The sequence below is a fragment of the Uranotaenia lowii genome, chromosome 2 (assembly GCF_029784155.1).
Source record: "Uranotaenia lowii strain MFRU-FL chromosome 2, ASM2978415v1, whole genome shotgun sequence".
NCBI lineage: Eukaryota > Metazoa > Arthropoda > Insecta > Diptera > Culicidae > Uranotaenia > Uranotaenia lowii.
In genome coordinates this window covers 327,571,306-327,597,016 of record NC_073692.1, presented here as the reverse complement: position 1 = coordinate 327,597,016, position 25,711 = coordinate 327,571,306, and the positions used below count along the sequence as shown (strand labels likewise).

Here is a 25,711-nt window from a genome sequence, read left to right as displayed (position 1 = left end):
TGTGTTCTCAGCATGATTAAAATTTTGTTCGCGTTGAAGTTTCTTTGTTTTGCTGCCAGACGTGCTGAGAACAGTAGCGTCCATTACCAGGGGGCTCAATTGAGCCTTTTGGTGTGGGGGAGTGTGGTGGGCCGCTACAAAAAAAAAATAACTTTACTAAAAAAAAGCTTTATTCATCATATCAAAGGCTTACTAATAAAAACTTATTTTTGTTCTAATCAAATAAGCTAAATTGATCAGATTTTAGAGCAAATTCAAAGATTTTAACCATCGATGAAAGTAAGTTCTCTACTTTCTTAGGATTCCTTATACAAACAGTTATACAGATATTCGGATGTATTTTAAAATTTCCTATGAAATACATAAAACTTTTAAACTTAAACTTAAAAATGGTTATGTAAAAAGAAATACGAAATATTTTTTTGAATTTTTTTAGTTCTAGGACTGTTTGAGCAAATAAATGAAAGAACAAAATAGGTCATCAAAACTTCCCTCATGAGGCCGTTCTTCCTACGACCCACAGTGGGCCAGGAACCACACTTTTGCGGTCAAAATTGTAAAGTTACTTGACTATATTTGCGCTATCTATTGATGGATTCGAATGAATTCTATTTTTCTCCGCAAGGTGGCGTCAAAATCTAACTTTTTACAGAAGCAAGATATAGGCATGGTTTCTTCTACAAATTTGTTCATTATACCTTTCACATCAACTTTGTAGAACATTGTTAAGCTCCATGTTGTGTATTTATCTGGCAAAAATAATACTTAAAGGAAACATTGCAAAAAAAATGGTTTTTTCATCTATTTTTTCAAAGTATTCGATTGGAATAGACTCAAATGAGATATTCTAGTGAAAAACTTATTCGTTTCAAAAGGGCCCTGCGTAACATATATTAATTAAGTTAATATCGCGCCTTAAAACTTATCCAAACAGCTTCTAATTCACATCATTTTTCGAACTTTTCAAAGTATAATAAAAAAATTATGATCGATTCAAGAAAGATTATTTGAAATAATAATTTTCGAACGCAGGTTTTGGAATTTTAAAATTTGAAACTCTAAATATTTTGTCCTGCAAATAAAAAAATGTTAAATTATGTTTTTCTTATCAAAAATTTTAATTTATAGGCTGCCAAGAAGATTATTTTTTCAAATCACAAAAATTAAGGATTGAAAATCAACTTTTCGAAAACATTACAGAAAATTTAAGAAGTTTGTAAAACTAAAAAAAAAAGAATCCATTAAATTCGGTAAATTTATTTTAAAAGCTACGCAGCATATGAAAATGAAATTTTGTATTCAACATTTAAGAATTAAATTTAATTTAATAAAATTGCCTGGCCACTTTGAAAACTTATTAATAGAATTCAATTTGTTACTCATAGGAACATCATTTTGGTGCCTAAGATTCAATGATTAATTTGGTAGATATTTGTGCCTTGAAATTGAACCGTTTGTCAGATTTAGTCTTTTACCTTTAGTTTTTGTGATCTGATGTTTATGAGCATCAAAATGAAGATGAGTTTAGTTTTGAGTGAAATCACCGTTGAGTGTACCGTCCGTTGTTTTGGCTCCCGCTCCGTACGTTAAATCGGTACACCATCATCCTGTTTTATTGGTTTCGCTCGATGTCACTAGACTTGTTCCTGTCGCAAAATTAGCACCCTTCTATCTTGACTTCAAGAACGCCGACTTTGACGATATTTTTCGTACCCTGGCTTCCATCGATTGGGAATCTGAGCTCGACTTATCTAATCCCAACGCTGCGGCCGAAACCTTCTCGCACATCTTGAGTTACGTTATCGATCGTCACGTACCAAAACACACTACTGAAAAGAATATACGGACTCCTTGGTTTACGACTGAACTACGACGACTAAGACGGCAAAGAGATGTGCCCTTAGAAATTTTAATAAATCAAGATCCTCCTATAGTAAGGACATTTATCGTAGACTAAATTCTGTTTACAAAAAAGTCAGCAAACGTTCTCAACAAAACTATCTAGCTCGAGTTCAGCGTGATCTTAAGTCCAGACCAAAATCGTTCTGGAAATATGTTAAAAGTCAGCGGAACGAACCTGGTCTGCCAAACCAAATGTTTCTGGATGACAATACGGCGAACTCTGATCGTGGAATCTGTGATCTCTTTGCCGAAAAATTCTCGTCTATCTACAATACAGCATCGACATCCCCTGAACATCTGGAAAATGCTGTCAGGAATATTGCGCCACTGGGCTTCTCTATAAACAACATTGTGGTTGAGGATGCAGTCATCTCAAAAGCAGCAGCAAAACTCAAAAATTCTTTCTCTACGGGTCCGGACGGAATACCTGCTACTTTTATTAAACGTTTCATGCCCGTTTTGCTGACTCCTGTTAGGCTTATTTTCCAAGCTTCGTGTGACAGAGCCATCTTCCCCTCACTATGGAAGGAGGCTTACATGTTTCCGGTGTATAAAAAAAGGTAACAGGAGAGATGTCAACAACTACCGGGGAATCTCGGCAAAATGCACAGTAGCCAAACTATTCGAATTGGTGGTCTTGGATCCGATTTTCTTGTCCTGTAAGAATATTTTTTCCGACGATCAACACGGATTCTTTCCCAAACGCTCCACGACAACTAACCTTCTGACGTTTACTTCTTACGTGCATGAAAGTTTTGCTGCGAAGTCTCAAACCGACGCTATTTACACCGATTTTTCTGCGGCATTCGACATTGTCAACCACGATATTGCCATTGGAAAGCTCGAACGCCTGGGTTTCTGTGGAACTCTTCTTGACTGGTTCCGGAACTACCTATCAGGACGTGAATTAACAGTTCTCACGGAGGACTCTTTCTCCAAACAACTCTCTGCTTCTTCTGGTGTGCCTCAGGGAAGCCATTTAGGGCCGATTATCTTCTCAATCTACTTCAACGATGCGCTCTCACTCCTCGACGACCCTAAGCTATGCTATGCTGATGACCTAAAACGATTTTACAACATCAAAGGCCAGAACGATATTGATTTCCTACAAAATCAATTTAACCTCTTCGCACACTGGTGTGATATGAACTGCCTGCCTTTGAATCGCAGTAAGTGTGCAGTCATCAGCTTTTCAAGAAAGCTGCAGCCTTTTTCCGCTGAGTACTTCCTCGGAGATGAGCCAATCGCACGCGTAGAACACATCAATGATCTGGGTGTAATTCTAGACCGGAAGCTGGAATTCAACCGTTTTTCTGAGCACTTCGACTTCGACGTTTCGGGAGATGTTTTCCGTAGTAAAGTTTAAAGTGTATTGAGAACCCTGTAATTAGACTTAGTACTCTTTTTATATTAATTTTAAGTCATCATTTGGACCAATATGTGTTCCGTTGATTTCTAATAAATAAATAAATAAATAAATAAATTAATTTTTAATGATGAGCTATCTAGTCAACATTGAAAAAAAATGATTCTGAATTTGTTTATTATAATTTAATGATGGAATTGAATTGAATTGATGAAGATAATGAAAAGTTATCAAAAAAAGTTGAATTCTCCAGTATTTAAAAATTTGAAAACATATATTACTAAAAATCACTTTAAAAAGGATTTCATTTAGCAGTTTTGTTACATCCTGCAAAACTAGTTGATGTTTGTTTTGAAAAATAGTTGAAGTTCAATTTAAAAACAAACTAGTTAAAAATTCGTTTAAATTCCCGTATTTAAAATTAAAGCAAAGGAAATAAATAAAAACCTTCTAAGATTTGTTTTACGCAGAAGTTGAAAGTACTTGCGGTTTCAAGCAAAGTTGATGATTGGCTACAGAGTGCAGACATTGATTAAATTATGCTTACCTACTTTTTTAACCCTCATCCGCATTAGAGTGTCATTTTGACACTATTTCAAGTTTGAATGCTTGTAACTTTTTTCAGAAGCTTCAAAAAACAAAAATTTCTTCGGGGACCCTAGATGAATTCAAAAGTTCTTTAATTTTGCATCTTTATTTTATTTATGGACGAGCCCTGGAAGCCTGGAAAAAAAAACACCCTCTTTTCCGACTTAGAGTGTCATTTTGACACTCCAAAACTAAAAAACATTTAGATCGTTTGAATTATTATGAACTTCATATACAACTTATATCAATCGAAACCTTGTAATGTCAGTAAAATATATTTAGAATATTATATATCGCTAAAGCTTCTAGTTTTCTCGTTATTCAGCATGAAAGAAAAAAATCCGAAAAAACATGCCTCAGGAAAACTGCTGTAGTTCATATAAAACACGTCCAAAAAAAATATTTGTCTTATACATATGAAAGCTGAAGTTAATGTCTACATCATGGAACAAAGAAATATTTTTTTAAATTTTTTTTTAATGAAATGGTCACAACAAGTTCAAAAAAGTGGTCTGAAAAACCTACTTTTCATTCGATTGCCAGTAAATACTGTTTGAGCGATGGTAGAGTTTTTAAAAAATATGACTACAAACTTTATTGAAATTCTAACATTTTGCTGTCTTTAGATTTTCGATGCAACAAAAATTGAATTTTTTCACTAATTGAAATTTCATCTGTTTTTGTGGTCCACCGTCAGATTGTACCCGGATTTTCAGTGCATTCTCGCCGTTTGAAGCAATCAAAACTATATCCATTGAAAAGGGAATTTAATCTACATTCTAGTGAGGTGCAACAATCTACGCTGTGAGATTTCACAAAAATATGAAAATTATAAAATCATTCCTGAATTTCTAGAACTACAAGCAGCGGTCCAGCAAAACGTGTTTGTTTTCTCTCCGAGTAGGTACGGTGGGTGGTGATTTGGTCAGAGAGCGAAACCGACAGACGAAATAATGATGCGTGTCGTACGTTTCTTGGTTGGAAATTTTCTATTGATAGTAGTTCACGTTTGCTTGTCACGACACGCATCATTATTTCGTCTCTCGGCTTCGCTCTCTGACCAAATCACCACCCACCGTAGGTTCCTACTCGGAGAGCAAACAAACACGTTTTGCTGGACGCGGTGCTTGTAGTTCAAGAAATTCAGTAGGGGAAAAGTTCATATAACGCCCCATGTGGCTAATACGCGCCACCCTTGTTTTGAAGAATCTGAAACATTTTAAGCCTGCAAAATATTACCAATTTGTTCTAAATGTTGTGATTGGTCATGGCAAGTATGAATTTTTCCTTAAAATGCTCCTGTGTCGTGATAATTTCACAATTTAGGTTTTTCTTCATTTCGATCTAAATTTTAAAACACTTTCAATAAGGTGTCACCAAGCAGAGAAAAACGAATAAGACAATATTTTCTGACACATCGATAGAGGAGAATCTAAACTATGATTTAATGCTAAAAAATTATACCGAACTCGCTATGGTATGTTTTTTATGGGTATGTTCTATCACGGACCATGCGCTCGTTATAACGCGCCAATCGTAGTAGGCTGAAAATAGCATTAATTTTTCAAAAAGGCCAATTTTCATTGAAAATGAACAAAAAGTCTAAAACCTTATTTTGAGCCTTAATTCAGCCCAAAAAATCTACTTTTATTTTTTTAAATTTTTGATTAGTCGATTTTGATTTTATTTTCATTCAAAGTGTCTGTAAGTATTGGTGTGTTTTCGGTCTTCAGCTGCTTTCGGGTGTGTTCGGCTGCTAGGCGCGTATTGAATACACGGCGGCGCGTATTTGCAACACAGTTTTGTTCTGTGGCTTTGAATAATGTTTTTAAAAATCAAGTTTTTGAAGCAACTATAGCAATTTGAGTAATAAAAAATCATTGGCATTTGTAGAAAACAATTTTCTTCAACGATTGCACTCATTTTTAACACAATTTGTACGTGGAATACATAGAAAATCAGCGATTCGCTTAGGTGGCGCATAATAGGGCATGTTCCCCTAATGGTTTAACGTTTATCGGCCTTATTCTCGTTTACGGCGTATCTGACTTTCGTTCGAACGGATACTTTCGAACGAATTCGAAAACTGTATTCTTGTTTTCGTACGAATGTGATACGTTCGAAGTTGGTGTTGCCACATCAACTTCGAAATTTTTAGGCAGCCCTGTTCTCTTCAAAACATGGCAGCTATTTTGTTTTTGGTGGAAGTTGATTCATTGCCCGAATAGAAAAACATTATGAAAAAACAATGAATTTCATTTTCACGCTACCATGGATTTTATGGTTGACATTATGCGAATCATGGTACATGAAACCTTGAATATACTGTCAAAATCATCGTATTCGACAGTGAAATTTATGGTTTTGGCTAAATTTACCATGAAAAAAGGGGGTTGTTAAGCAACTTAACAATGAAAAAATCAACTTTTTCCCATACATTTGGAAACTCAAAACGATAAAATTTACGGTTATTACAGCTTCCAATTTTTTAATCCAACTGTGAAATACATTGTTTTTTCATGAATTTCAATCGTTTCAAAGATTATGAACATCAATGTTAATTCATCATCTATCAAAAATTTAGGAACCGTGAAATTTTATGGTTTGAACTAAAGTTTTCATTCTTTTTTTTAAATTTATATCGCCTCTTAAAAGAAAAAAAAATTATTCGTTTGCTTAATTTTTTATTGAAGATTTTGGGATTGTTTTTGAAGCACTCGTCACTTTCCGGAGTCTGAATGAATTAAATTTCCTACAGCACCGGCGGCTCTTTAGCTCTCTTCTGCCTTATAGGTATCCCATTCCCAGCTGGGACATGGCCATATTTCTGCCATCTTAAGGCATTAGACCACCAATTTCGATGCGAGTTCGTCTTGGATGCATACCTTGTCCAAATGTCTTCCATCGTATGCGACCCTTACCTGACGCTGAAGTTGGGTAACTTTGCCTTTTTCGCTGGCTCTAAAATGAGAGAAATTTCTATCAGTTAGTTTTCCTCTAATAATAGGAATAAATATAATTAAAATTACTCACCAGCATAACCGCAAGAAAAGCCATCCTCGTCCGATCATAGCCACTTTAACAGCGGATATGAATGAATTCGCACGGTTCCGACCGCTAAAATTACGGAATTGCTGAGGAAAAATGGCGTTACTGCATGGGAACGTGGAAAATTTTCACTACACGAAAAATTGAAAAGGTGGAAAAGTAGCAAATATTTACCAATGTTGATAAATATTTAGATTTTACCATAAAGTTTATTGTTCAATTGAAAATCATTGTTTTGCTATATTATTACCACGGTCTTGGCTATTCGGGTGACCAGCGTAGGAAAATATTGAAAAAGAATTGATTCGTTGTTTGCCGAGGGCGAATCAGGGAAGCAGCCTAAGATGAGCAGTCAGCAGTCGAGGTGTCTGATTCCAGTAGTAGATTTGACCGGCAAAGTTTCCATCTCCAGGTGCTGTCGACAAGCAGTGCAGAAAGCTACATCCTAGATGGCCCCCAGAAGCTGTTTTTCCGGACGCAAGCAGCCGGTAGTATTTGTGAGTTGTGATAGTGATGTCGGATGCCGTTGCTTAAAATCTCACCCGCTGGGAGGAAGTGGCAAAATTTGGAAAAAAAATTGACTTTCAAATGAAAAATATACCTTAAAAAATTTGAATAAAAAAAGGGTTTTTTTTAATTTGTTTAAAAAGCTTTCCTTAAGACGCTCATTATTGCATGTCTTACTTCACAAACTTTTGCTTTAAATGCCTTAGGTTCGAAACATCAGATATGCGATTCAACTTCAAAAACGCTCCCGGTTCGCAGCATCTGACTCGCTTTTTTTAAGCGGTAGTAAAATACAAAGTTAAATACAAGTTTCAGCATTAAAACATATAAACATTCTTTATTATTTTAAATCACGTATCATTTCCTGAATCGTTCAATTTCACAAACTTTTTATTTGAACGTCCAAGATTCGCAACATAAAACTAGCACTTTTTTAACGAAGAATAAAAAACGTTTCGTCTTTTAAATTTTGTTATTTTACAACACACAATTTCGCGGGTTTTAATACAGCAATCTTCTTATTTTGAACAACTTTTGAACTCCACAATCGCGGTATTAAACTTCACTAATTGCTTTAAACGATCATGATTCGCAGCATCAGACTTGCGTTTGACAGTCCATTGGGATTGGGCTTGCTGAAAAGAATAAAGCCTGCTCTTTACTCTTACACAGATTTCCATAAGAATGACAGCTAATCGGAGTGAAATTGGAGTGAAGGCTATTGCTCTCTCTGTTTAACACATGAGAAATCGTATACCAGGATTGTGAGCGCGCCCATCGCCCATAGAAAAAATACGTTCGATCGAAAACGGGAATGCACTGTTTCGTTCATACGAACGATGTTCGAAAAATCGAACTGTTCTCATTCGTTCGAACGAAAACAAGAATGCGAAATTGCAAAACTTTCGAACGAATGCCATTCGATCGAAAACAAGAATAAGGGTGTATATTTTTCATATTTTTGTGAAATCTCACAGCGTAAATTGTTGCACCTCACTAGAATGTAGATTTAATTCCCTTTCCAATGGATATAGTTTTGATTGCTTCAAACGGCGAGAATGCACTGAAAATCCGGGTACAATCTGACGGTGGACTACAAAAACAGATGAAATATCAATTAGTAAAAAAATCGCGCAAAGTAGTCAACTTTGAAAAATTCCAGTAAATTCAATTTTTGTTGCATCGAATTCTAAAGACAGCAAAATGTTAGAATTTCAATAAAGTTTGTAGTCATATTTTTTAAAAACTCTACCATCGCTCAAACAGTATCTACTGGCAATCGAATGAAAAGTAGGTTTTTCAGACCACTTTTTTGAACTTTTTGTGACCATTTCATTAAAAAAAATTTAAAAAAATATTTCTTTGTTCCATGATGTAGACATTAACTTCAGCTTTCATATGTATAAGACAAATATTTTTTGGACGTGTTTTATATAAACTACAGCAGTTTTCCTGAGGCATGTTTTTTCGGATTTTTTTCTTTCATGCTGAATAACGAGAAAACTAGAAGCTTTAGCAATATATAATGTTCTAAACATATTTTACTGACATTACAAGGTTGGTATTGATATAAGTTTCATTGTAATCGGTTAGATATAAAAAGAGTTATGACGATTTAGACTTGGAGTGTCAAAATGACAGTCCTAGTGCTGATTAGGGTAATGAAATCTAATGCGGATGAGGGTTAAGTTATTTGAAAAATTATAGCTGACGGAAGCTGATTTTTTTTGCAATTTGGAAAATGTGTAAAACATTATCAAACCCCTTTTGAATAAGAAGTTGAGCATTGATAAGAGCAAGAAAAAAATTAATTGAGACTTCCTTTGGTATTTAGCACAATAATTTATAACATCATAAAATTAGTATAAAAATTGTAATGACATACAGGAATTAAAAATATTAGTAATAAAGTAACGGTTTCGATTTAAATTTTTTTTTTGCTCATTCTATTGATTCATGTGAGTATTGAACACCTGTCTCATGACTTCCAACTTAATGATGTGTTAAATTAATATACGACGCAAGAGTTTTGAAGTTCAAATGCATGGTTTCAATTCAATACAATAAAAAAATAGGTTTCAATTCTTGAAGGGCTTATCGTGTTGTAAAATGAAAATTCTTTGGTCTAGAGTTATGTAAGGTGAAATTCCTAGCCAATTTTCTGACAAGTTCGCTTATATTCAATTTTGAACACCTTCTGGAATCAAGAAATTGGAGAGATTCACTAGAAGTTGACAAGACCTAATCGATCTTCTGACATTAAATCTCACTGTACCAGAGTATATTTCCTATCAAATTCGTAAATAATTAATTAACACAAAAATTGATTGACTTAAACACTAACTAATATTTTCGTTTTTAATTTCTCAAACTTTTCATCTTAAAAGTTGAATATCTTCGGAACGGTGCAAACCATTTTGAGGAATGATTCTTATGTAAAATTTTATCCTGAACACATTGGTGCCATGAAAATTGTGAAAAAATTGGGGGCATTATTCGATAACCGCATTTTAAGTTTAATAAAACAAAAGTATTGGGTCTGGCAAAACTACACACAAAGTTTTACAATGACATAAGGTTGAAAACAACTTGTTCTTCAAAACAAGTATCATTCCTTACCTATTGCTTCTACAGGAGTGCTTCCATTTGGAGAAGGTGGTGTGATTCCTCAAAAATTGTAGATTTTTCTTATCAACATTATAATATGTCATTATACTGATTGAGGGAAAAATCAGAGAGGATTGATGCATTATAATGGTCACTTTGTATGGAATGACCCAGTTGTAAAATTTAAGGGGAAAAATTTCTCATCATATTTAGAATTTGAAATTGAGTTAAAAATAAAAGTTAGTTTTTTCCTGATTAAGTGATGAAAAGATATTCTGAAAAATAACAATCAAATCCTGAAAATGGTTTGGTAAACCTCCTGCAACCTCTCAATAGATTAATTAAACTTTTTTTTACAATTTAGTATTGATCGATAATTTTTTGTTAGGAGTATATAAAAAAAACTGTCATTCTATGGAACATCAATTTCCATTGAACAACCTCTAAAAACATCTGTAGCTTTCAAGTTTTTACCGATAAATAACTAGATTGTCCAGTTTCCGGCCAATTCAGCGTTTCCAGGAAGCGAGAAATCTGACAAAACTTCTCTCAAAAATTCCCAGGATCTGGTAAAAATTGAAAATGAAGATTTTAACACTTCATTGCTTAACCATATGGTATTTTAAATGTTTAAGGTAGTAGTACTGCAAAATATTTAAAACTTTTCAATGCCTCAAAAATTCAATAACCAATTAATATACCCAAGACCTAAAAACTACGTGCTTTAAACGACAAACTAGACTGATTCTTGCTGCAAAAACTTGAAATAATTGAGAATGATTTTTCGCTATCGATAGAAGTCGGTTTGATAGACTTCACGTTATTCGTCAAATCTCGTTAATTTTCAAATATCTTTCAGTTCGATTCAGTTGTTAATGATAAGTAGCGTTTTTTAATTGGAATTGTTTGGTTTTATAGATTCTCTGTCGTTTTTTACATTAACACTATGTTTCCGAACGGAAAAACATTTTTTATGCTTTTAAACAGCCATATATCAAGAACGAACCATCATTTAAAATTTTATTATTTTAGCATATTTTATTGGAATCGGGAATTCCCGAGATATTTTAACGTTTCTGGAATTCGAATTTTTTTTTTTAATTTCCAGAAAGACCTGGTCAGGAAATCCTGGGTAGGACACTCTACCGATAATATTAACCGAAAATCTGGAAGAAATATAAACTTATCGCTCGTATAACTAAACTTTGAGGTAGTTCTAACCAAATGTTCGGTAATATTTGCTGAACAGTTTAATGTGTTTACCGAATATTTGTTCATTTTCATAATTTATAAAATAGTTTACCGAACTTGTTTTCTATTTACTATGTTACATTTATAATCCGAATTTTATAAAAACAATAAATTTCTGAAATCCTGATTTTATTTCAAAACTCCTTTATGCATGGCAACTTTTTGTTCAGAATTCAGTAATTGCACATTTCACAGATTGCGCAAAAACGGTTTTTCGAGAGAAACGTGACCACCAACATCACATGGCACTACTAGCTAAAATGTGATTTCATATTGCTTGGAATCCATTTTATTCCTTTCTCGAGGCTTCGAGTGAAGATACACAACATATTTACAGGCGTTAGGCTCGTGTTTGTTCGGCTAGAACTCAAACCGACAGGCAGGTACGTAAGGTAAGTTTTCATCTGGAAACTGTACACCAAGGATTGGAGTTTTTTTTTTGGAAATCTACATAAGGGAATTTAAAAACAATAATTTCGGGTACATGCTTAATAAATGGGAATATACCTGTTTGTTACCGTAATATCTAAATTTATAACAGTTACAAGTAATGAAAACAACCGAGTGCGTGGGTGTATTAGAACCTTCTTCCAAACCAAGCCACCCAGCTAGGGGAGAAAGAGCACGCTTATTAAACAAATTCAATCATTCGGATAAATAAACTGTTTCAATTTGAAATGGAGAGCTGTGGTTTGGGAACTGTTCCTTGGGGCTATACAAAATGTGGCTCATCTAGGATGTATAATAGTTATATGTCGACTTGTTGGAAACTTTCCTGGACTACGTATGCATGTACGTACATGTGTTCTCACCAAAGTTGAGTTGGGATTGGATAAGTTTATTTAGTTGAGTTTGATGTTGAGCAGGTACTTTGGGCAAACTGATCCCTCACAGAGAAAACGTACTCACTGGCATGGATTTTAGTTCGGCTTTATGTTAACCGTTTGCCGGAATGTTAAATACGCACTTCCTTTCTTTATTTGATTTTTGTGATTGGGGAATAACCATTATGATTTTAATAACATTTCATTTGTAGATTTGATTCTGATAACGACCGAAGAAATCACGAAAGTAAAAAAAAAAACTTTTCAATGGAAAACATTTGGATTTAAAAAAATTGAATCAATAATAATAAGATATAAGACATGACATATTAGACATGAGACATGAGAAATGAGAAACAAGAAACGAGAAATGAGGAATGAGAAATGAGGAATGAAAAATGAGAAATGAGAAATGAGAAATGAGAAATGAGAAATGAGAAATGAGAAATGAGAAATGAGAAATGAGAAATTAGAAATGAAAAATGAGAAATGAGAAATGAAAAATGAGAAATGAGAAATGAGAAATGAGAAATGAGAAATGAGAAATGAGAAATGAGAAATGAGAAATGAGAAATGAGAAATGAGAAATGAGAAATGAGAAATGAGAAATGAGAAATGAGAAATGAGAAATGAGAAATGAGAAATGAGAAATGAGAAATGAGAAATGAAAAATGAGAAATGAGAAATGAGAAATGAGAAATGAGAAATGAGAAATGAGAAATGAGAAATGAGAAATGAGAAATGAGAAATGAGAAATGAGAAATGAGAAATGAGAAATGAGAAATGAGAAATGAGAAATGAGAAATGAGAAATGAGAAATGAGAAATGAGAAATGAGAAATGAGAAATGAGAAATGAGAAATGAGAAATGAGAAATGAGAAATGAGAAATGAGAAATGAGAAATGAGAAATGAGAAATGAGAAATGAGAAATGAGAAATGAGAAATGAGAAATGAGAAATGAGAAATGAGAAATGAGAAATGAGAAATGAGAAATGAGAAATGAGAAATGAGAAATGAGAAATGAGAAATGAGAAATGAGAAATGAGAAATGAGAAATGAGAAGTCTTTCCTAGTTGTCATATTTCCCATTTTTCGGTTCAGGTTGGCGAACATCTTTAGTGAATGTTTTGCTTCGGTGCCGTATTCGTGGTCAATCTGGGTGTAAAAGTTAGCCATCTTTCTACTTATTTATTTTTCGACCGGGAATAATTTATAGGTTATGTTCGGCTTTCGGTCTTTCGGTCAAGATTTACAACACTTTTTATGTGCTCTTCATCCAACGTTTCGAATTAATATTTATTCTTTTTCAAGGAACTAAAATAAAACATAAAGCATAAAACATATTTCTTATGGAACCAAAAAATGTTCACTTACTCGAACATTCGTGCTATAGTCTGAAACAGATGCGCTCCTAAAGCGTTCATCAATCGTCGGTTTCTGGCTATAAAATTTTAAATTTGAAATGGTTCAGCTCAAAAGTGAGGAGGATAGCGTGTAACTTACGTGCCCGGTACTATAATTTGGCCTGGGCGGCGGCGCCTAATCCGTATTCCGAATGACGTCCCGAAGCAACACTTTATCCACTCGACTCACAGTTTGTTATTGTTGTTTGGGTTTCTTCTTCATAGCCAGAAAGCATAAATGCGACGTCACCAAATTGAACCGAATCATCGCCTCAGGGTCCACAGCATCAGACCCAGCCATCAGAGAGCTACGACAATCGGCCGTTGTCGAACATTGCTTCAACCAGGGACACATGTTCGACTTCGACAAAGCCACCGTTCTCGATAGCTCCAACAAGCACCGCCGGCATCTAGAGGTACTCGAAATGTGCTATATTCAAAGCACTCCGAATACCGTAAATATACAGAACGACACAGACGGAAGAGCGATCTCCTACGGCGGAGTGTTCCACACACTCTCTCGGACTGCTCACAAGCACTCATCGGCGCCGGTTTCTGGCTATGAAGAAGAAACCCAAACAACAATAACAAACTGTGAGTCGAGTGGATAAAGTGTTGCTTCGGGACGTCATTCGGAATACGGATTAGGCGCCGCCGCCCAGGCCAAATTATAGTACCGGGCACGTAAGTTACACGCTATCCTCCTCACTTTTGAGCTGAACCATTTCAAATTTAAAATTTTATAGCCAGAAACCGACGATTGATGAACGCTTTAGGAGCGCATCTGTTTCAGACTATAGCACGAATGTTCGAGTAAGTGAACATTTTTTGGTTCCATAAGAAATATGTTTTATGCTTTATGTTTTATTTTAGTTCCTTGAAAAAGAATAAATATTAATTCGAAACGTTGGATGAAGAGCACATAAAAAGTGTTGTAAATCTTGACCGAAAGACCGAAAGCCGAACATAACCTATAAATTATTCCCGGTCGAAAAATAAATAAGTAGAAAGATGGCTAACTTTTACACCCAGATTGACCACGAATACGGCACCGAAGCAAAACATTCACTAAAGATGTTCGCCAACCTGAACCGAAAAATGGGAAATATGACAACTAGGAAAGACTTCCTAATAAAATGCCGACAAACAGGTATGTTTCCCCCACACATCACAGACGTTTTTCGATGTGTCTTTGCGCTGTTTGAAGACAACAGCCCCTACCTGAACGAGCTCGACAGGCAGGTCAACCGGTTCAAGAGAGCGATATTGAATTTGGAAATCAAACATACGTTCTATAAAATGAAACAGATCGCCAACAGCATAACAGATACACGCAGTAACATAAAACGGTTCATCCCAGATTATGAAAGCGACCGTTTCTTCGCCAAACAGAACGCTTTCCAACAAATTCATCAGCAAAAACGCGCGGCCCAAACTGACCGTAAATATCGAAAGATTATGGACAGATCGATAAAATCCCTTGAGCAGAAAATGCCATCACATAACCTCCGGGCGTTTCACAACAGCACCATGATAGAGGTGCCCCAACCTGTTCAACTCTTACTCAGTCTGGGATCCAAGTTCGCTCTACCGCCCCCAATCACAACACCAAAAACATTTTATCATCTAATAGCAGATATTGAAGGAATAATCGAAACGACAGAAGATGAAGATGTCAAGATCCGCAACCGTAGCGCAGCGGCTAACAAAATAATTAACCACATCCACACGCAGAAAAATAGAACACGATGCAGTCCTTCAGATAAGTTCTACAAAAACGCTATTATTGCCACAAAACAATTCCTAAAATCTGATCCGAGCATCATCGTACTCGAAGCCGACAAAGGTAACGTAACAGTAATGATGAAACGCGAAGATTACGATGCAAAGATGGAAGCACTAATCGGGGACCAAAGCACATATTCAAGCCTAGCTCGCGATCCTACAAACGGTTTTCAAACTAAGAACAACGAGTTCGCAAAAAGGTTAGCAGATTTAAAATTAATCAACAGGGCAACAGAATTAAAGCTAAAAACGTACAAAGCAACCGCCCCTTGCATCTACGGGACACCCAAGGCACACAAAGTAGGCTTGCCATTAAGACCAGTAGTACCATGCATGACGTCACCATCTTATGAATTGTCCAAATATATAGGACGAATACTCCAAGCATCGATCAACAGCAAATACAACGTCAAAGATTCGTTTGAGTTCTGCGATTTCATCAACAATGTTGTACTCCCACCGGATCACATCCTCGTTTCTTTCGATGTTGTTTCGCTTTTCACCTGTATCCCCCGAGACCTAGTTCTCCGCAACATCATCTACAACTGGGACGCGATAAAGAAGAACACGAACATAAATTTGGATATGTTCCTCGAAATCGTTAACTTCTGCATGAGCTGCAGTTACTTCAGATTTAAAAATAAATTCTACCAGCAAACATACGGAACGGCGATGGGCAATCCTGTGTCTAGCCCGATAGCTGACTTTGTGATGGAATCACTTTTAGACAATGTCACACGGACACTCGATTTCCAGATCCCGATCCTAAGGAAATATGTTGATGACCTACTGCTAGCCCTACCAAGAGAACATGTCGAACAGGTAAGAGAAAAATTCAATCAATACCACCCGAAAATCCAATTTACGGTCGAGATAGAGTCAGATTATCGCCTCCCGTACTTGGATCTGATATTGATCAGGCAGCCAGACCAATCAATAAAAACCGAGTGGTATCGAAAAGCGATAGCGTCGGGTCGCTTTTTGAATTTCAGATCGGCTCACAACACACGGCTCAAAATCAACACGGCTCTGAACTTCATAAAACGTGTGAAAATCTTTTCGACAAACATTTCCCCCGATGCCGCACTTAAGTTGATCCATGAAAATTTGAAGTTAAACGATTACCCTACAGCGTTAATAAATAGATTAGTGCAGAAAGCGAACGAAACCGACACCACCAGCCAAAACACACAAGATACACCCACACAACATTACCGATCCATACTGAACATCGACGGCCTAACTGCGAACATAGTTCGTTCACTGAAAACAGACTATCCGCAAGTACGCATCGGCACCACGCAACAACATACAATACGCAGCCTACTGCCTGTGGTTAAGGATCCGATACAACCGATCGATCGTTCCAATGTGGTATACAACATCCCGTGCGCAGGCGCATCCGACCGTAACGAGACATGCTCAAAAGTTTATGTTGGGCAAACTAGCTACAAACTTCGTACTAGAATGTCCAAGCATAAATGCGACGTCACCAAATTGAACCGAATCATCGCCTCAGGGTCCACAGCATCAGACCCAGCCATCAGAGAGCTACGACAATCGGCCGTTGTCGAACATTGCTTCAACCAGGGACACATGTTCGACTTCGACAAAGCCACCGTTCTCGATAGCTCCAACAAGCACCGCCGGCATCTAGAGGTACTCGAAATGTGCTATATTCAAAGCACTCCGAATACCGTAAATATACAGAACGACACAGACGGAAGAGCGATCTCCTACGGCGGAGTGTTCCACACACTCTCTCGGACTGCTCACAAGCACTCATCGGCGCCGGTTTCTGGCTATGAAGAAGAAACCCAAACAACAATAACAAACTGTGAGTCGAGTGGATAAAGTGTTGCTTCGGGACGTCATTCGGAATACGGATTAGGCGCCGCCGCCCAGGCCAAATTATAGTACCGGGCACGTAAGTTACACGCTATCCTCCTCACTTTTGAGCTGAACCATTTCAAATTTAAAATTTTATAGCCAGAAACCGACGATTGATGAACGCTTTAGGAGCGCATCTGTTTCAGACTATAGCACGAATGTTCGAGTAAGTGAACATTTTTTGGTTCCATAAGAAATATGTTTTATGCTTTATGTTTTATTTTAGTTCCTTGAAAAAGAATAAATATTAATTCGAAACGTTGGATGAAGAGCACATAAAAAGTGTTGTAAATCTTGACCGAAAGACCGAAAGCCGAACATAACCTAGAAATGAGAAATGAGAAATGAAAATGAGAAATGAGAAATGAGAAATGAAAATGAGAAATGAGAAATGAGAAATGAGAAATGAGAAATGAGAAATGAGAAATGAGAAATGAGAAATGAAAAATTAGAAATGAGAAATGAGAAATGAGAAATGAGAAATGAGAAATGAGAAATGAGAAATGAGAAATGAGAAATGAGAAATGAGAAATGAGAAATAAGAAATGAGAAATGAGAAATGAAAAATGAAAAATGAGGAATGAGATATGAGAAATGAGTAATCAAAAATGAGAAATGAGAAATCAAAAATGAGAAATGAGAAGTGAGAAATGGGACATTATACATGAGACATGAGACATGAGACATGAGACATGAGACATGAGACATGAGACATGAGACATGAGACATGAGACATGAGACATGAGACATGAGACATGAGACATGAGACATGAGACATGAGACATGAGACATGAGACATGAGACATGAGACATGAGACATGAGACATGAGACATGAGACATGAGACATGAGACATGAGACATGAGACATGAGACATGAGACATGAGACATGAGACATGAGACATGAGACATGAGACATGAGACATGAGACATGAGACATGAGACATGAGACATGAGACATGAGACATGAGACATGAGACATGAGACATGAGACATGAGACATGAGACATGAGACATGAGACATGAGACATGAGACATGAGACATGAGACATGAGACATGAGACATGAGACATGAGACATGAGACATGAGACATGAGACATGAGACATGAGACATGAGACATGAGACATGAGACATGAGACATGAGACATGAGACATGAGACATGAGACATGAGACATGAGACATGAGACATGAGACATGAGACATGAGACATGAGACATGAGACATGAGACATGAGACATGAGACATGAGACATAAGACATGAGTCATGAGACATGAGACATGAGTCATGAGACATGAGACATGCGACATGAGACATGAGACATGAGACATGAGACACGAGACATGAGACAATCATACTGAGATACTAGTCCCGAGGTTGGGGATAGGGCGGAAGATTTAATATTCAAAACATGATATACAATACATGATTATTAGACATGATTCATGGATGTAATTCATGATTTCAGTATCATTTCTTTCTTCTCTTTCAAGTTTCAGAGCTGATTTTAAACTCAATCGAAGATTTTTAAAACAGTCCTGTAATAAACAGTGTTTTTGCACGTAGTTGTATTAGTTTAATAGTATATTCCTTTATTTCACCTTACACGTGTCATTCTGGTTTCAATTGGACTGATTTAAAAGAAAAAGCTTCATTAGTCCTAGCTCATATATATAAATTTGGATAGTTATATTGGTATTTTCAACATACAAATTGCAGTTAACATTGCACGAGATGAAATCACTTGAAAACGAAAAAAACCCGGCCGAAACCTTCAAAATAAATTTGCTTAAATTCAATTCATCTTGATAGTTCTGGGAAAAGACGTCATCCAACTAAACAAACGGTGAGAATCCTGTGAAAGTGAGCTATGCAAATGAACGTGATTTGACTGTATCAACAAAGGATTAACAGAACCATTCCCGGTGGCGACAACGATTAGAAGAACTTTGGGTAAATAATAGCAAATTTAGAGCGTTGAGAAAAAGGGTTGCGTTACATGTTGGTTCACTTTTTATCTCCTTCGAATCAATGAAGGGGGAAGATAGACTGCTAGCCAAAAATCAGTCGCAGCTGAAAAAGGTTGCGCTGCGTTTTGAAGACGTGATGTATTCTGAAATCAGTTATTTTTATATTTAAAGAAAATTATTCTAAGAACGGGTTATTAGTTTCAAATCATTATCTAAAATGTTAAAGGATAAAATTAGAAATTGAATTCAAAGAGTACTCCTTTTTTTTAAAATAACTAATTACGGTGTAATGGATCAAGTTCAATTTAATTTTTAAAATAAATAACCAAGGCATACATGACCAAAATAAATGTTTATGTTTAATGTTTGATGTTTAAAAAAAAACATTCGACAAGCTCCACTGGCGTAAATTTCTACAAAACATAACACAACTTAAGCCAACCAGGTCGAGATTATTGCCAGTTCATAAAATATGCCGGGAGGGTGAAGTCTATGAGAATCTATTGCCGCCGCCGCCGGCCGGACGTGTTTTGATTTTATTAAAATTTCAAATTATTGTTATTTGAAATGCGCAAATGGTACCTACCTACTGGGGTCGTTGGTTTTTTGCTGGTTCTCTGATCCTCGGATCCCTTGCATGTATCGAGTCCGATGGAAATGTGAAATTTGAAATCACAACACTTTCCGAGCGTTATGGTGATGTACAGCCGCCCTCACTTCATCGAGCTCATTACAGATGAATATTTATGAATTAAATATGCACAACATCTGCTACATTTCCTTCGGAAATTTTTCAACCACCCTGGTGGAGATTGACGTCGAGTGAAATTTCAAACAAGCCTTTATTTTTTGTGAACTTTTGGGTTATGTAAAAATGTTCTACTCTTGAAATTGTACAAACTATTTAAACCACTAATGCACAGCAGTGCGATTTTTCAATCGGAATCAGGAAAAATCAAATAAGAGCAACATTCTTAATTTTGCAGTTAAAGAGGGAAATCGTTGATATCATGGGTATTATGGAGAAACTTTAATGACTTATATGGGCTCGTAAGTTGCATAGGGTTGGAAAATATAAAAAAAATACAGAACGAAATTTTTGTAATCTACATTTGAAAATATAGGAAAATATAGGGTCTGTATTTGTAATATAACTAAATTAAAATGATTTAGGGAAAATTTGGTTTGAAAGTTCTGTAAATTTTTCATGAGAAAATTAAACGTGGGCCAGAGGATACGGCAAAAGCACAGTATGAACACTCCCAAAAACAAATGTTATTTGGTTTCTAATGCGAAATGGTAGTTTTTTTTCGTTCGTTGATACAGCTGCTGTCAGACCCAGAAGTTTTGCTTAGGAACATTGTGCTCTTTCATTAGAGAATTTGATAGTTACGGAAAAAATGGGCTATGAGAGGCCATTTGATTAACAAATCACAATCGCGGAAGGAAGAGTTGGAAGCAAAGAAGGACGATTATCCCAATCCGTTTGACAGGAGCGGGCTGAGGCGCTCGCCGGTTAGGCAACTCACCGAGCCGGTGAAGATCCCGGTAGAAGTCGAAGAGCGTGAAGACCTCTTCATCGAAGTCCAGCAGGTAGTCGAGGAACTCCTAAGCTCTCCGAAGCTTCAGGACCCTGAGGCTCCTGCTGAATTAGCGGTGGCTATAGCGGGCATCAAGGATCTGGTGGAATGCGTTAGAAAAAAGTGTAACATCCACGAGAAGGTCTGTGAAAAACTTGCCAATGTGATGGCACTTTCGTAATGGCGAATCGAGCGGCGGTGAGCCTTTTTACGGCACCGGTGTGCCGGAGGATGGCACGTGAAGAGGACGTGGTGGCCCCTCTTTGGACGGAAACTATTCATCCGAAGAAGGTCAGCGTCTTCGTGCAGACGGATGGCAAAGCGGAGTTTGCCGGAAACGGCAATAAGAAAAGAGATTCCCAGGGGAGACGAGTCCTGGAGCGCCGAAAAAACGACCCCGGGATCCTAAGGTCCGGCAGGATCAGGGCAAAAAAGAGGACAAGGAGGGAGGCCAAGTTCCCGTAACGCCAAATAGGTGGCACACAGTTGAGCGAAAAAGGAAAAAGTACACAAAAGCTCAACCCAAACCCAACCGGATCAGGGAGTGAAGTTGATGGTAAAGGAATCGGAAGGTACCTACGTCGATGTCCTTCGCCAAAATGAGGACGATCTATAGGCTGGTGGAGCTAGGAGAGGACGTGAGAAGAATCCGCCGGACATGCTCCGGCGAGATGATTCTTTAGCTCAACCACCAAAAGCGTGGAGTATAGCGTGCTCACGCAGGAGATACTCGGGAAGATGGCAGAAATCCGTGCCCTGAGCACCACGGTTACCGTCAGGACCAAGAATCTTGACGAGAGAGCCACAGAGGTAGAGGTTAGAACGCGTTGAAGGACCCGTGCAAATCAAAACGGACGGATTTCGATCAGGATGCGGGAAGGTTTTTTCAAACCCGGAACACAGGTGGGCGGCTAAAGGTGGTCTTTCTGTCAGATAGCCATCCCCCAGCAACCGGAAGGGTGTTTCCGTTTTGCAAGTATGGACACAGCCTCGTTTGTCTCCAAGGACACCGATTGAAGTTGTCTGTGCTGGCGGTGCGGAGAGCCGGCCATCAGACGGCTAACTGTACCAAAGAGGATAATTGTCTCTGCTGCGGTGGAGGACACAGGGTTGGGTAACCCCAGGTGCCCCGCCTTTCAAAAAACGACGGCTGCACCTTCGCGGGGATAGAAGCGGTTCCGCTTAACCTCATCCACTACCACTCAGCACACCAGCTGTTGCGGCAGTTGGTATTTTAGGAAAAGTTGGACGTGGCGTTAGTGGCAGACCCATATCGCAGGATGGCAATAATTTGGTAAATGATGACGCCAAACTCACCGCGATATGGGTTACAGGAAGATACTCCATACAAGAGGTGGTGTTGGCTGGATAAGAAGGCTTCGTGACAGCCAAAGTCAACAGGATCTTCGTCTGTAGCTGATACGTCCCCCTAAGGTGGTCTCTGGAGAGGTTTGGCGTCAGGATGGACAAAATCTAGAAGGTCTCACGGGTAGGAGCCCTGTTGTCATAGGCGCCTTACAAGTTCCAATGGACAACTTCTACTGGAAGCCCTAGCAAGGCTGAACGTAGACCTGGAGATTGTAGGCGATACAAGGACCTACCACAGGAATGGAAGCGAGTCCATTGAAGTCACTTTCTGTAGTCCAGGCAGGAAGAGCGTCTGGAAGGTAAGCGATGTGTTCATCGACAGCGATCACTTTGCGATTCGTTATCGTATGAGCACAAGTACGCGTTATTATCGATTTTGGTTGATATTTTTCGGTGAAAATTAAGTCAAATCCAAACAACTTCTTTACGTTTCGGCTTACTGTTCTGTTTCGGCCATCTTCAGAAAAACTGTATTTCATAATTTTTTTTTTAAAGAGAATATAATACAAAAAATGTTTTGTTAGAATAATCACACAATTTTCCGTCACTTTTAACTACACTAGAAGCACTTACAATTGTTTCGCAGTGTGCTTTCCTAACGGCTGTCTAACTTACTTTAAGTCAGATTTTGAATCGCTTCTAGTAGCTTGCGTTTTGCGTTCTTGGTGACGTCGTGCTTCGGTTGTTGTCGTCGTGTTTGGGGTCGTCGTTTTCGAATTCTTTCTTGAGAACTGTGGCGTCGCTCTTAGTTTTTTGATTATTGAGCTGTACATTTTAGAGATCTCGATAGCGTCTTGTTTTATGTTTACTGTATTTCCTTTTTTCAGTTTTATATGTAATGTTTCAGCAGTCTTTCTTTTTCCTTCTTGGTTCACTCTCTCTAAAATATAAGCCTTTTCAAAATCAAATTTGTGGTTTTGCTCAAGAGCATGCTGTGTCAATCCTGTGGCCCTGGAGTTTTGTTTAAGACTTGTTTTATGGTTTTTTATACGTTTTTCCAGTGTTTGCGATGTTTGACCACAGTATTCCTTTCCACATTCACAGGGAATCGAGTAAACTACATTTGTTTGTTTAAGTTTTGGGATCTGGTCCCAAAAGTACGCGTTAAGGTAGAAGAGGTACGACAACAGGAGCTGTAAGACAACACAATTCGACCGGAACGTCTTTGCCGAAGTGTTAAATTGAAAGCGGAGTTTGGAAAACCTGTCCGCCGAAAACCTGACGAGGGTACTCGCACGCGCATGTGATGAAAAAATGACGAAGAGGGCCAAGCGGGAAAACACTCGGCTACCGGTATACTGGTGGACGACGGAAATCGCGGACCTGCATACTAGCTGCCTACGGGCTAGGTGATATATGTAGAGAGCGAGGACCCCGTTAGCGAGATAGGAGCGAAGAGTGTCCTACGCAAGCGCGAGGTCTGCCCTCTGCAGGGCAATCAAGGCGAGCAAAAAGGCACGTTACTTGCAACTCTGCGAGGACGCCAACGACGACCGCTGGGGCGACGCTTACAGGATTGTCAAGATGCGGAGCAGGGTGTGCCGCAGGAAACGTGCCCGAACAAAACTGCGCGAAATCGTCATCGAGCTGATCTCATAACACGGGGAAATCACATGGTCGAGGGTTCCATATGACTGGGATACGCGTGAAGAGGAGCAGATTTAACTGGAGGAACTGCGGTACATTGCTAAGACTCACAAGTTGAATAACGCTCCGGGCTCGAATGGCATCTCTAACGTAGCAGTGAAGGCCGCGCTCATGGAATACCCTGCAATGTTCCGTTCATCACTGCAACAGTATGAAAATGAGAGGGTCTTCCCAGATGTGTGGAAGCGACAGCGATGCTCCTGTCAAAACCGTATTAGTCACGAAGTGCCCATCAGCATATCGCCGACGTGAAGAACGCCTTCAACAGCGTCAGTTGAGCAGCGATTGCGTCGTCGCTCATTCGTATGAGGATTCCGGCATATATCTGTGAAAGATGGTGGAGTGTTACTTCCGTAACCGCCAACTACGGTATATAACCAGCGAGGGACTGGAAACAGTGAGTGTCCCGGCAAGGGTTTCACAAGGATGTATACTAGACTGCCCCAAATTTGTATGGGAAATTTCATGCTTGTGAAATTTTATGCACCGTGGGCTTAAAATGATCCTACACACAAAAAAAATCTGAGTTTTACATTTGATGTAAAATTTGATTTCATGTAAAATTCGGTCAGATGTGTTGTATATTATAACGCAGCCCTGAAAAAAACCATGCGTTTCCTCATTCGGATTAATTTGTTGTAATTTTACATGACTTTTGCTTGTTTGGAATCAGACACGTTGCTGTCGCGCACAGGGTGTGTCTTATTGTTTGCCAATTTTAATAAATATTAAAAAGTGAAATCTTTTTAACAATTTTCACCAAAAATAAATTATGTTTTATAGCTTATTGTTAAAACACACTTTAAAACTAGTATATCTATTACTCGATAGAATTTTGTAGTCTCTATTGGAGAAGTGATATTTTGTTCTTAGCAACAGTTCACCTCTTGTCTTTGATTCTTTGTATTTTAAAAAAATATATATAGGAATAACTCTAACCGATAACATTGATTCGAAATCTAACAATTATAAATGAATAGCATAAAAAGTAGTAAACTTTTGGTTCAAATAAATATAGCATGAAAAGGTCAACAATATTCTCAATTTGTTGTTACAAAAGATTCAGCACAATAAAGTTTTTTTTTCTTTTTATTCTTCGATTTAAATATTAACTTGAGAATTCAAAAAATCAAGTTCTCGGATTTGAATCGTTTTGAATTGTTTAATATCTATACAATTAAAATATAAGCTTCATTACCCCTTCTCCACATTCCATCATTTTGCAAAGGACATTTCAAAGTACAACGAACAAATGACAAGTATTATCAATCAAAAAACATTTTGGATTAACATAGTGCTACCTATTTTGAAAAGTAATGAAAAACTGTTTTCAAAATCATCCTTCCAAAAAGTATTAACGCAACTAAAAAAAATCAGACACACCCTGTAGCAGGATCGTTTCACAAACAAACACCGAACGGCCGACCGGTAAGCAGCAAGTTCGATTTGATGCGCGATGAAAATGCTGTGTCAAATCTGGAGCTCGTGGATTTCAAGTAATCATAAACATTTTGAACATCTTTTAAACCATTGGCATGCTTTGTTATTAAGCTGATGGCAAAAATATGATAAAATAATGAAAAACTAAAAAGGGATAATGAGCCGGTACGGTTTCATTGTTATGGTCATGTAAATTCACAATGGCATTTTTTTTCCTTTCGGGAATTTACATTACGTCGCGACGTAAGTCATGTAAATTTAGTGGAAATAACTTGTTCCATTTATTTGCAGGTTATAACATGTAATTATTTAATACTGTGTAGACCTAGTACAAGGTCTCATGCCAAATTTGGGCCAGATCGGATCACAATAAGGTCCGGATGGTTTTGAAAAAAGCGGGACATTTTGAGAGGAAAAAGCGGGACACAGCCGAAAAAAGCGGGACATTTTAAAAATTTGTTTAAAATACACACTACCAAAAAAATCTGTAAAATTACATCATATATGATGTAAATAAAAAGAAGCATCATATAT

General features: G+C 37.4%; 1 protein-coding gene across 1 annotated transcript; it reads left to right on the top strand.

Moving 5' to 3' along the window:
- The first annotated feature begins 14,508 nt into the window (after window positions 1-14,508).
- On the top strand, window positions 14,509-17,136 carry LOC129742949 (uncharacterized). The gene has a single exon (XM_055734887.1). It carries the CDS (start codon window positions 14,509-14,511, stop codon window positions 17,134-17,136), a length of 2,628 nt encoding a protein of 875 aa, XP_055590862.1.
- Window positions 17,137-25,711: the final 8,575 nt, after the last annotated feature.